General features: G+C 35.4%; 1 protein-coding gene across 1 annotated transcript in view; it reads right to left on the bottom strand.

Annotated features, from left to right (window-relative positions):
- Positions 1-5,816: 5,816 nt before the first annotated feature.
- The window catches only part of RAB39A (RAB39A, member RAS oncogene family), a 30,900-nt gene continuing 22,721 nt past the window's right edge, over positions 5,817-13,995 (bottom strand). The window contains exon 2 of the mRNA XM_039883159.1: positions 5,817-10,284. Within this exon, the coding sequence (XP_039739093.1) occupies positions 9,858-10,284 (427 nt within the window). The 3' untranslated portion in view covers positions 5,817-9,857. The remainder of the gene's footprint in view (positions 10,285-13,995) is intronic.

The raw sequence follows: 13,995 nt of genomic DNA, 5'->3' as shown, positions 1-13,995 counted from the left end.
CTTTAACTGCTGTTCAGTTATGGTTTTTCTTTGACAACCTGGTCATTCACTTTATGTGGAACAAGAGATGGAATGAAGTTAGAATATTCAGATTGGCACAGTGGTGAATGGCTTGGTTATTTGATCAGGGGTGTAGAAGTGGTATGACTTAGGACAAAGAAGTCTGGGATAGAGGCAGAGGATGAATGTATGGGAGAGGGTACCAAATATGAAGGTCCTTTTATCATGTTAATGCTGATGACAGCTTCTACCTCAGAAGAGGCACTGAAAAACCAAATTCACAAAATCACTCTGCTAGTTGGCATCAATGAAGCTCTGCCATTGGCCATCCATTTCTGGCATGATGGACTCGTGAGTAAAGTCACAGTGGCAGGAATGAAGGCCGTGCTTACACCCAACAGCATGGGCTTTCACTTATTAAGGCTGAATGTTGAATGTTGAATCTACCAGCAGAAGAAACCAACACTGAATCATCGATAAAGCATCATCCTTTGAGGAGACTAATTGGCCACTTGTTGGCAAGTTGACCAGATTAGAAAGGTCAATTGTTAATTCTGGCAGGAATAGACACATATACTGGGTATGGGTTTGCTTTTCTTGCGTGACTCAGTACAGCTTGCCATATATTATCACATCAGACCAGGGACCCACCTTATATCAAAAGATGTGCAGGAGTGGGCGCATGACCGTGATCCTAACTGCATCATTTATCACACCACCCAGAACCTGATGACCCAACAGAGTATTAAAACAGCCTATTAAAGGAAGAGCTGAAGTGTCTGTTCCGTGAAGATACTCTTTGAGGATGCAGTACCATCCTTCAGGATGCAAAGTTTCCTTTGAATCAGAGATTTGTATATAGTGTTGTGTCCTCAATAAAAACACATGGGTCCAGGAACCAAAGGGTAGAAGTGGGGGTGGTCTTACCATCACTCCCAGAGACTTACTTGGGAAACTTGTGTTTCCCTATCCCATCTCTACAACTCTGAACTCTTCAGAGGGGAGGACTCCTGCCAGATGACATAGCAAGAATCGTGTTAATTACAAGCTATGGCTGCACTGGGTACCTTGGCATCTTATGGCAAGGGACTAGCAGGCAAGAAGAGGCATCGTCATCCTTGTAAGAATAATTAAATTTTGTCAGAACAGAGTAAGGATGCTGTTATGTAGTAGGGTAAAGAAAAATATGTGGATAACTTGGGTGTCTTGTTGGACTCTCTTATACAATTTGATCATAAATGGACAAGTTCATGATCTCAGCCTGTAAGGGGCATAGTGTACTAGTTTCCTATTGCTACTATAACAATTTACCACAAACTTAGTGGCTAAAACAATATAAATTTATTATCTTACAGTTCTGGGACACGAAAGTCCCAAAATGGGTCTTATGGGCTAAAATTAAGATATCAGCAGGGTTGTGTTCCTTCTGGAAGCTCTAGGGAAGAATCTGTTCCTTACCTTCTCCAGATTCTAGAGGCCATCTGCATTCCTTGGCATGCGGCCCTGTTCCAACAGTGGCATCACTCCTCTGCTTCCACCAACACAACTCTTCTCTCTTTCCTTTGTAGTTACATTGGGCCCACCTGGATAATCCAGGATAACCTCCCCATCTCACAATCTTAACTCAATCACATATGAACGTATGAGAGAAGGACTCTGTAAAGTCCCTTTTTCTAATATAAGGTAATATAGTCACAGGTTATTTGGGGAAAAGGATGTACGCATCAGGGATGAGGGTCTGCAGCACACTGCCAGACAAGCCAATGAAACCAGTGGAAATGCTAGATGAGGGTGAGGAGAATCAAGAATGGATGCTAGCGAAAGTAAATGATGAGTATTGGCTGTGGCCTTAAGACTAGTTGCGGAAAAAATTTCTTGTATTTTGTTCCACTAACCTTGTACTTGTAAGGTTTCTGCAAGAGAGGTCCACTGGATTTCTGGGAGAGCTGCTCCTCAACATGTATGAAGTAGATTGGCACAGCTTTGCCAGTTGTCAATTAATGGCTTCTGACATCAAATCCAACTTCCTTTGCCCTGCTCTGCACTTACACTCAACAGCAGGTGCTCCCACTTACCAAGGCTGATCTAGCTACTGCTACCACTGAATGTCCAACAAACAAGACCAACATGGAGCCCCCAGCATATTACTACTCCTTAGGGAACTTTACAGACAGTAGTTAACATAGCAGGCCTGACTGCTATGCTTTGGAAGATCTGCTTACAAGGTTGCTTCTTGACTGGCATCTGGGAACTTGGATTTCAGAAGAGTTCCCACCATCCCAGAACTGATAAGAGTGGTTTATTATACCTAAGCTGTTTGCACAAACACTGCGATTTATGCTAAATACCTGCTTCCATTCAAGGAGTCTGGAATATGTGCCTGGCAGAGGCTGTCTATGTCATCAGCCCCCCAATAAAAATTCTGGGCACTGAGTCTCTAATGAGCTTCCCTTGTAGACCACATTTCACATGTGTTATCACAACACATTGCTGAGGGGACTCCACCTGGGGAGGACTTTTGGAGGCTTGTGCCCAGACTTTGTTCCATGTACTTTTTCCCTCAGCTGATTTTGCTTTGTATCCTTTGCTATAATAAATCATAGCTGTGAGTGGACTATCTGCTAAGTTCTGTGAATCATCTTAGTGAATCACTGGACTGGGGTATGGTCTCAGGGATCCCTCAGACAGGGTCCAACAGCCACTCATTGCAGGATAATTACAATGGACCTTTTCCATCATGGAAGCGATTTGTACTGGACTAGGTACATATTCTGGATATGGTTTTATCTTCACTGTCCATAATGATTTTATCTGCACTACCATCCTTGAACTTGCATCCTTCACAGCATTGTGTCTGGCTGAGAAACTCATTTCACACCAAAGGAAGTGCAGCAGTGGGCTCATGCTTATGTCATTATTTGGTCTTACCATATACCTCAATATCCAGAAGCAGCTGGCCTAACTGAAAAGTAAAACAACTTACTGAAGACTCAGTTACAGAGCCACTTAGGAAACAAAACCTGAAAGAATGGGATTCTATCTCACGAGATGCAGTACATGCTTAGAATCAGAGATCATTACATGCTATAGTCTCCCCTATAGACTGAATACATGGGTCTGGGAATCAGGGAATAGAAGTATGAGCAGCTCCTTTCATTATACAATGAATTTTTTCTGACTATCATTTTTAACTCATAGATTTAAAAATATTTAATATTATTTCACTCCACTATTATTCATTTTGATGACCATATTGTCACAGTTTTGGCCTCTTCAGGTTTGCTTCTAAGTCTTTGGGTATGTCTGTAGTGTTCTTTGATAGCTTCCTTACTTTCTGGTATGACAAAATGTTTAGGTTCAATTTGTTCATTTCTTACCCCAGACCAAGAATCAGCCATTTCACCAAAAAGCCCTGGTTCCTTTCAGTGGGAAATAGTATATAGAGACCAGAGTCTGGGTGCTGGTGAGCACGGGAGGGGCTTATAGCAACTGGATTAGTCCTTATGACACCATATTTTAAAACTTCAGTAAGGGAAAGTGTAGTATTAGCTCAACAATAGATTAATAATTAGTGGAACTGAAGTCTGGAAACAGGTTTTGTATAGATACAGATAGAGCTAAAATATAGATATGTAAATCTTTTGTGATAAAGATGGTAATCCAAATGTTTGGAGAAAGAGAGAAATGACATTGGAACAATGGTCTATTTATTCAGAAAAAGTCCCTATGTCATACTGTGAATAAATAAGTCATGACATATAAAAGTGTAAACATAAAAAGATGTAGGAGCATATTTTAGTTTTTAGTGGAAATTGCCAATACCTACTAAAAAATATGTAATGCCCCTTGACCCAGAAATCCACCATACAAAATTACACATTTGCTCAAAAATATGCTCACTAATATGTTCATTTTAACATTGTATAGTAGTAAGAAATTGGAAGCAATCTAATGTTTATTATTAAAAGTGTTTAAATAAATGATATTTACCTCTGTATTATGGCACTTTATAAAGCTGTCAAAAGAACATAAATATACATCAATATGGAAGAGAGTTCCAAGACTCTATTCTGCGCAAAAAGCAAGTTACAGAATAATATTATAAACTGGCCTTATTTATGTAATTCCTTCTCCATTATATGTGTATATCGTATATATAAATACACAGGAAGACATGAAGGATATACGTAAAATTGTGAACAGCGATTTTCTCTTGGAGAGGAATAGAATAAAGAGGGTGAAAGGAGGCTTTCACTTTCTACATTCTCTATTATTAGATTTTTTTTTTTCTTTTTACAACATGGCTGTATTACTACTAGGAGGAAACGTTAAATATTGAAATAATTGTTTTCAGGTGATAGATACAATGGTAATTTCTTCCTTGTCTTTCTATTTTCTACATTTTCCAAATTTTGTACAGTGAGTTAGTATTTATTACATAATGGGGACATTTCATTAAAATGATGGTACTACTTTAAAAATTGAAAGACACTAGTCACAAAAGACCACATATTATATGATTCTAATTATATGAAATATCCAGTATAAGCAAATATGGAGATATAAAGTAGATTAGTAGTTATTTAGGACTCAAGTGGTGTAGGGTGGGAAGGGATATCAGGAATGATAGCTAAAGGGTATGGGGATTTCTTTTCGAGGTGACAAAAATGTTTTAAAACTGATTATGGTGATTGTTGCACAACTTTAAAAATACAAAAAAATCATTTAATTATATATCTTAAATGGGTGAATTATGTGGTATGTTAATTATATCAATCAAGCTGTTATCAAAAAATCTTTTAAAAAAATAATGCTACTGAAAATCACTTTATATTTAATAGATTAAGAAGCCCAATCCTTCAACCCATGGTCCTTACCACACTGTGCACTTGCATTACTGTTCCTGGTGATAACTGTTTTCAGCTCTGCAGTTGAGACATGATGGCCTACACTCCTTTGAGCACCTGTCTATTTTGTCAGGTGCTATTGGTGATCGCCAGCCATCCCCAAGGTTGTATCATATTCTGTTTGTCCAATTAAGGCATTCTTCTTTGACTCTAAGAATCAGACCTCTTCAAAAAGTCACGACTATTTACCATGAACTAGTAAGACAGCCGTTATCAAAAATTAGTTTCTGGAACATCATAGGAATTTAAACTGGCTTCTTGGCAGCTTAGTGGTCATAGAATACTTTTACTAAAAGTAAAACAAAATGAAAAGATTGCATTTATCATAAAGTGTTTACTATGTGCCAAACACTATTGCAAATATTTTATATGTGTAACTGGTTATATGTGTACATGTTATAATTTTTTTTGCATATTATTTAATAGCTCAATTCAAAAGGTAATAAGCTTCTATTCTGTGCAAGACTGAAGCACGACGAAGATAAACCAACTAGAAAAAAAGTCACAAATTCTGAATTATCTGTTAAGGTGTAATAAATGACCATGATCCCCTTTCTATAATTCTGAAATCCAAAAAGCTCTGAAAACCTAAACTTCTTTTGATAACTCATTTGGTGGCAAAAAATCTGACCTGAACTAATGTAGGTTATTTATAGATTTTGTCTTTAGTATGAATGTTCATAAATTGTGCTGCATATGTATTAATATTTGGTTATGGGGTTCTACCCCACAGTCTACTAGGGTTTTATGTAACACATAAGAAATTTCAGATCTTGAATTGATTATTTGCACTTTTTGTGAATACACACATGCATTTAATTGCGGTTAAATAGTTGCTTCTGTTTTAAAAGCACCACTAAAGATGGTTTGCTAAAGACGGATAATATAACAGTCATGTTACAATCACAGTTCTCATTCTCATTCTTTTTATTCATCATTTTAAATAAAATAACACTAATAACATATTTCAAAAAGTTTACTATATCTTTCTTCCATTGGCTTCATTCTAAAAAAAAATGGCGAGATATGATCGTAGCAAAACATGTTTGTTCCATGGAATGAAATGTAATATGTAAATTAAAAACCACATATATGGAACCCACATTTGAGAGGATTAATTCAACATAATAACCATCAATTAGTAGTCACTGAAAGTTACATAGATAAGAAATGATTTATGCACTATTTTAAAAAAGGCAAAAAATTTACCGAGAGAGATAACAATAAAGAATACTAATTTTAAAAATATCTTAAAATTTTTTCTTTTCTCTTTATTTATTCTATAACATGATTATGTGTAGTAAGTGAACTAGATGGTGTAATGATTGATAGAGATTGTCGCAGCTCATCACCCATGTGTCTACTTTCATCAGTTATTAAGATTATAGAAATACCAGGTCATGCAGCAAGTCATTCAAGTTCAGGAGAATAGTTTGTTAGTTATTTTAAGATCAGGTGGAGATTGGTTACTCAGTAAAGTTTAGTGAAAACATTAGGATTTAGACAGATTCAAAAGCAGAGATGGCTATTTGCAGAATTTCCAAGAGTTAGCCTCTGGTTGGCAATGTATTCTGTAGGATCTAAATGTAAAGCCTTTATAGTCTTTCTTTCTTTCTTTCTTCCTTTTTCTCAAAGGTTAAATGTTTCCTCTGCATTTCCAGCTAAATTTCTCCAGACAGTTACTGGAAAACAAATGAGTTAGCTTATGAAATGGGCCTTTAGTCTTTCAAATCCTTCTCACTATGTCAGACCTAAGGAAATTATTCAAATGTAGTGCACTCTGTGGAAGCTTTATACTTAGTTGATCCAAAGGCAATATAAAAGCTGACAAAAGCACTCTTAAAATTACTTTATTAATCCATAGATTTGTTTTTTTAATGATGTAAATTGGATAAATAGATTGATAAAGTTAACTTAATAATAAAGACTGCTTTGGTTGCCACATAAAAAGTCATGGAGTACTTTGAGGCTTTTGGAAAACTAGAATAAATTCTCAGGTTTCCAGGCTCAAGAAATCTTGTTTGTTACTATTATGTATTTGAAAGCACTTTGATTACATAATCATTTTGGCTTAAGCTTATCATTTAAGGAACCATCACATCACCATAAGCACTGAAAGTGTTAATGGAACTCAAGATGAGCAATTTCTGTCAGGGACAGTTTATTATAAGATTGGATTGTTTTTTTTTTTAAATCACATTTATTTAAAATATTTAGTAATTAGCTACATCATGTATTAGTTTAAAAATTTTAAATTTAAATAATTTCAATTATATCTGATTCAAGTATATCTGACTTCTGAGACATTTAGTTAAAATGTTTTTGCCTGGAGCTAATATTTTTACTATGTTGGCATTATTATCCATATTCTCTATAATAATGTGTAAGAAAATAGGTCAGCTATTATATATGTTTATATATATGGTATTCATACATATATGTGTGGATACAGATATCTGGCTAAGGTTATACAGATATTTGTCAATCTTGTATAAGAATTCAGCTCTTTGTAGTCATTAAATTTAATATTGTTTTACCACGAATAACTCCTCTATAACATCAAAATCATTTAACCCAATTTTAGTATTTTATGGATTTAGTTAAACCACATTTCCCCTTTTCTTCACCATACACACAGACACCTACTCAGCTTGGTAATGCAAAGAATCCTGAACAAGGTGCAAGGAGAACCAGAATTCTAGGCTTGCTTCTGGTCATACGTGACTTTAGTAAGTATGAACTTTTTGGCGCCTTACTTTCCCATTTGTCTCTTCAGATTCCTTAATTGTATTCTTAATCTTAGAACACCTCATACCCTTTAGCCCAAATATTAGTCTTACTCTAATAAAAGGTGTCCACTGAAATTTAAATCACATTGTATATTTTAGCTGTTTAACTTTATTAAGGGGCACAAGTGAATATATTTTAAACTGCAGTTAGAGATTCAGTTTTTGAGTTTATGCCATTTTGGATTGATGGAAAATTGTAATATAAGATTTTAAGTTTTAACAGTGAAAATAGATTACTTCACATTTTAGGGGAATAGGTATTTTCTTATTTTGTCAATTATAGTTTGAACTCACTCAAGTGAAGTTAACCTAAGGATATCAAGAAAATGTTGACGAGTATTTAAAAAATGTATAGTGATGTTATAATTTATATTCTCTTCATAAGCACTATTAAAAATACTTACATGAACCTAGAAAATGTACAAGTATTTAAAAATATAATTAAATATCTATTTCAAAGATGCACAAAAACTACATTTAAACATGACTTTTGATTGAATTCTGTCTCCTGGAATTTCCCTATCAATTCCACTTTAGAGGAGCAGCGTTTTCAGGTTAAGAGGGTATACATCAAACCAAGAATTCCCCCAGGTCCATGAGAACCTGTATCTTCTGATTCCTCTGCAGAATGTGGGAATGCACAGAAAGAACATGAGAAAAACAAATTCCCATCCATTGTAAATATAATATGCCCATGAGCAGCTGGTACCAATCTCAGATTTGTATGCTTGCTTTCTCTATTTACAAAGCTTTTTCACATGATTCACTTGATTATCATAATTGCATTAAACACAATGAATGGGGTTATTAACCTCATTTTACAGATGAGAAAACTGATGCTTAGCGAGGTTAAGTGACTTACTCATGTACAAACACTGGTACAGCAAAGGCAAGCTAAGAACCCAGATTTTCTGATTTCTTCTTAAATATTCTTCTACCAGACCACTTTGGTTTTCAAACAAAATGAAGCTACTATGGTTTAACAATAAAAAAACTCATGTTTCCAAAAGGTGCCCCTGTGTGATTAGGAATGGTTTACCGAACAGAATAGAAATGTATGTTGTAAAATATTTGACATCGTCATCAAAATGTTCCTTCCAAGAAGGGAATTTAACCAATAACTTGAAAATCAGAAACCTCAAAAGTCATTTTAGAACCTTTAACTCATTAATTTTTCTTTATTTTTAGTGACAAGATTGTAAAATACAACTTGAATGCTAAATAAATATATCAACATCTAGCCGTTTTCCTTGTCCAGAAAAATCTTATACTTTTCTTGTATTGGAAATGGGGAAATTTGGAAACTTATTTGGACAAAAAAGCTATTATTAAAACATTCTATATTTACCTATATTGATAATTTTGACAATAGTTCAAGGTAAATTGCATTTACTTTTTTGAAAATGTCAGTATATAAATAAATTTGTTTATTTTTTGTCTAAATTAGGACAGTATACTACATCAAAACATTTGCTGATGAATGGTCCTTTAATTTTTACAAATATTTGCAATAAAATATTTTGCTTGGATCCTTAGATAGCTTCACATAACAAAAATTTTAGAAGCAATAAATCAGAGAACAAAAATAAGTATAAAACTTATTTTCTTACACTCAGGCAAAATTAAGGGAGGATAAATGTTTTAGAGAATGGTCAAAAACCTGGTGCCTTAAACAAGGAACTGCTATTTTAGTCCTAGCTGATACCTCTGAGATTGTTTAATTTGTAAGTAGACAGTGCACTTCTAAATCCACTTTATTAGTCAACATTAATAAATTAACTCAAGAGAATGTAATTTCTGGTGAAATCTTTTCAATCAGACTATGTACGCACAAAAACCCATTTCAAACTGTCAAGAAAAATGAGTAATATTGACGTATTCAGCCATTAAGGTCAGGGATATGATAACAAAGTGAGAATTGGGGTAATTGTGTAGACACTCCAATTTCAAGAAAAAGTTGTCTGCTTTGCCTGATATTTTAGCAAAATACTCAATCTTGTAGTGTAACAAGTATAGTGCTGTGAATCCAATACCTAACAAATGGTGTTAATACAGATCACTTTTTTTTAATGCTTTCATTGAATCATTCTTTTCTTAATATTGGTATTTATCCTGAAATGACACCCAATCTGTTATTGTTAGTCCTCTGGCATGTCAGAAGTCAGCAGAAGCACTCTTTCCTGGGCTTCACAGCTTCCTCAGAAGAATGCACAGTATTTGGAACAAAACCACTTTTAACTCCTTCCCAGCCATCCTGAATACAAATTTCCCCCCTTTTAATAAGTTCATATATGTCTCTTGTCAAGATCGTGAAGGATTCCTCAACATTTGTAGCATCTTTTGCTGAGGTTTCTATATACTTCATACCACAGTCTGCTGACAGTTTTTCAGCTTCTTCCCTTGTAACTTGACGTTGTGAAGCTAAATCACATTTATGTCCCACTAGCAGAAATACAATCTGAAATGGCTGTACGTGCATTTTTGCTTCTTCTAGCCAATCTTTCACATGTTCAAAAGATCGTCGGTTAGTAATGTCAAATACTAAAAATCCACCAACTGAGTTGCGGTAATACGATCGAGTTATTGATCTGAAAAATAAATAGAAAAAAAGGTTGTAAAAGGACAAATTGTTCTCATTCCTCTCTTTCAAACAATGAGGCACCATGGTGAAAATTTAAGATGCCTTAATGTGATTTAATTAGAATTTATACATCAACTATGAAATGTCCAAAGTGAACAAAAATATTCTGTGAGACTAATATGCAAGCCAGTTTCATCCACTGACAACATTATTTTTAGGCAGACAAACAAGCACTTACATGGTATGTCACCTCCCTCTGTTTTAGAATTATTTGTTTTTAGTTTCAAATATCTGAGGGAATAATTATTATATCATTGTAGTTAAAAATAAACACACAAAGATTCAGTGAAGGGCAGAAGTTGCATAGCAAACCAGACCTTAAGAATCTCTTCCTGTCATAAAATTCAATAAGCCCCTCTCTCTATCAGTGAACTTGTTGTATGCTAATTACAGCTATAGTCCTATGCTATACCTATGCGAGAAACAGGAAATTTTTTGGACATGGGATATGAATATGAGGTGCGCTATTGATTGTTTGCCTCTCCAGATCTAGGCTCTACTCTCTGGGCCTCAGGAAGCTGACCTTTACAGAAAGCTTTCCCAAACTTCCTGTCCTCTGGATTACAGTGGGGTTGAGCCAATGGGAGTCACCTGCTGGAGACTGAAGGGAAGAGAGGATAGGTAGGTATTTACCTATCCCAGGCTGTGACTTGACAGTGGTTGTGTTTCTTTCCTGTGGGTCAAAGTTCCTGTTAGCTATGGCTGTCGCCAGGTTCTGGCGATCTCAGTCTCTTTTCTTGCCCCTTCTGGCCAGGTGGTTAATGGCTTCCCATTGTTGCTATCCCTGAATGCTTCACCATCCTTTGTTGGTGCTTTGACTATGTCCACATTTCTGGAAATAGTCACTTCATTAAATACTTTTCAGTTAACCTTTCAAGTGTGCCTTTTGTTTCCTGACTAAATCGTGAGGCAAGGTGGCAAGGCCATATTGTTTTATATTTTTTTGCCTGTACATATGTTGTTTTCTCTACCTAAAATGTCTTCTACTCATTTTTGCCTAGCAAAGTCCTATTTCTCTTTCAAGAATATGATCAAAAATTATATATGTGAGAAGCCTTCTCTGCTATTGACCTCTCCCCTTCTACTTCCCTTAGGCACTCCTCTTGTATTCCATTAAACCTTTGGCATACTGCCATTGTGATTATATCAATTTTCATAATGTGCTGATTGAATTTGCTGGTATGTCTTCCACTCGATTCAAGGCTCCTTGAGGGTCAAACATTTTTTGTCTATGTATCTACAATCATTTGCCTGGAAAGTGATAGATATCAGTTAATATGAATTATATTGGATTAATTAATCTTATTGGAGAAATGTTATATGAGCCAGAGATTACATGTATCTCAGTTTCCAAGTTGTCAATGATCTTGAGCATTGAGATCATCCTTAAGCAAACTCATCTCTTCCTTGCCTGATGTACCAAATGACTTTGTGGAGGACCAGTAGGTTATCTGGTACTCTCAAATTTTACTTATGTTCATCATCCTTATTGCTGAAATTATAGCTCAGTTTGTGACCTGATACCATAAGTACCATTTGTTGTGGAAATGTGAAGAAAGTATTTTACCTCCTCTTTCTTTCCAGTTCTTTTGCTTTCCTGTTTCTCCTCAGAATCCCCACCAGATTCTTGTGATTATTATTTTTTTTAATTTTCTCAAGGACTCCTGTATTATACAGCCATTGACAATTTAAAAAATCTCCCACTATCTTTAGCAGGCTACAAGTAATATAGTTCATTTAATTTTTTTTTTAATTTTGAGGAATAATTAATTTGTTATTGTTCTGCTAGTCATTTTTACATGTGCGAATTTTGGCAGATGTGCAGTGCCTTAAGAGAAATCTAATTCAGGCTATGTTATTAGATTGAAAACTTTAATTTACTCAGCGCCAAGTCTGCATTATTTTTATTGCCCCTTCCACTTAATTTACCACTAGTATAACTTTTAAAAAACAGGCTTTTGTGGTTGAAAACTCATGTTAAAATCCTCGTATGTTAGGCAGAGGCATGCCTTACATGGTAGGAATACCATGTTTTCTAGTGCCTTGTATTTAATTTTGAAAACATTTGGAATACAGTTGGCAAATCATTCTATAAAATAAAATTACAGTAAAATATTTGCAATTATGCTATAAAACAGCCATTAATGATTAGTTGGAATAAAAGGTCTCAATATGACAGATGCCATTTTCTATATAATAACTTGATCTCCAGTTTCTGTGTGCGGATATGGATATTAGGTTTAGAATCCTGGTTAGGCTTCAGATTCAGATATAGTTGTCCTAGCGGATAGGTTTTCCCTAAAATAATTGGGCATCCCTGCCTGCTGTCAATCAGGGGAAGAGATAGGCCTTCAGAATGAAAACTGGAACTTGTTAAGCAGGTCTTACAGAGGGGATGAGGGAGCATCTATCTTTCTTTGGATCTCCTCTCTTGGGTTTGGACACTTTAATCTCTAAAAGTTCTTGAAAGTATTATAAAGAGTTAGGGAACAGATCTTAAAAGAACTAGGTAGGTAGGCCTCCCTGTAAAGAATTCAGGAGTTGATGAGTAAATTCTTTATAAGCAACATCTTGTTGCATGTTACTTGATATCTATTTCCTTCTGGACTTTGAAAGTCTCACTGAATGAATGGTTGATTTAAAGAAAGAAAAAAAAAATTAGGGAAGGGGGGATGGAGGGAAAGGAAGAAGAAGAGATGGAAAGAAGAGAGAAATAGATGAATAGATTCCAGTGTGATCTCTGGTGTGTTATGGGAGAATTAAGATTTACGAGACTACACTCTGGTGAGACTGGTAAAGAAGATACAGCACCCCCTAAACCCAGTATGATGGCAACATGATGGGAAAGGTAAATTATGTAGGACAGTGGTTTTAGCAGTACTTTGTCCCTTCCAAGTGGAAGATCTGGTTTCGATTATATTTTTAAAAAGCCCTCTGGTTCTTTTATTCCCTAAAAGCTACACTATTAGCAACTCCTAGATTATTTTCAAATAGTTTCTCAGAGTGTTTTCACTTCCTCCTCACCTTAACTGAAATCTGCTGGTCAGTGAGAACACAGCCTCCCCTGCAGTATGCTCATGTTGCTCATTCTATAGGCTCACGGGGAGGTGGCGTCTGCTTCTCCAATGCTGCTTCCAGATAATTATTCTCTCCCAACCATGTTGTAAAAAAAATCCTCTACTCCTTTGAGGCCTATGCCATCTGGCTTTATCATCTGTTGTCATCTGTCAACTGCTTGGTCATTTTCCATGTACCGAAGACTTTAGCACTTGGTGTTGTTTTTTTTTTATCTCAATTCCTGTCATTCTGCTCACTGATTTCAACATCCATTTGCATGAGCTGTCTGATGCCATCTCTCAGTTTCATGGCTTCCTCATCTCTCACGAACTTTCCCCTACATTCTGCCTTCTCATCCACTCCCTTTTCATCAGAAATGTTCACTACTTCCAAAACTACAAAATTTCAAATTTCAGTCTACTTTTTGATCGAAATCTCACAGCTCGCCAACATGTTTTTACTGGGATAATTATTTAATTTCATCAAGATTTGTCATCCACTGACCAACTCTACCACTTCCAATCCCTTAATACCCTCCTATCCTTAATCTTCCACATCTTAGTTCTATGAAACATCACTATAATTTTTCTCTTGGAAATAT

This window comes from Pteropus medius, unplaced genomic scaffold, assembly GCF_902729225.1.
Source record: "Pteropus medius unplaced genomic scaffold, Ma_sr-lr_union100, whole genome shotgun sequence".
Taxonomy (NCBI): Eukaryota; Metazoa; Chordata; class Mammalia; order Chiroptera; family Pteropodidae; genus Pteropus; species Pteropus medius.
The sequence above is the reverse complement of the archived record's forward strand: the minus strand, read 5'-3'. Positions and strand labels throughout refer to the sequence as shown.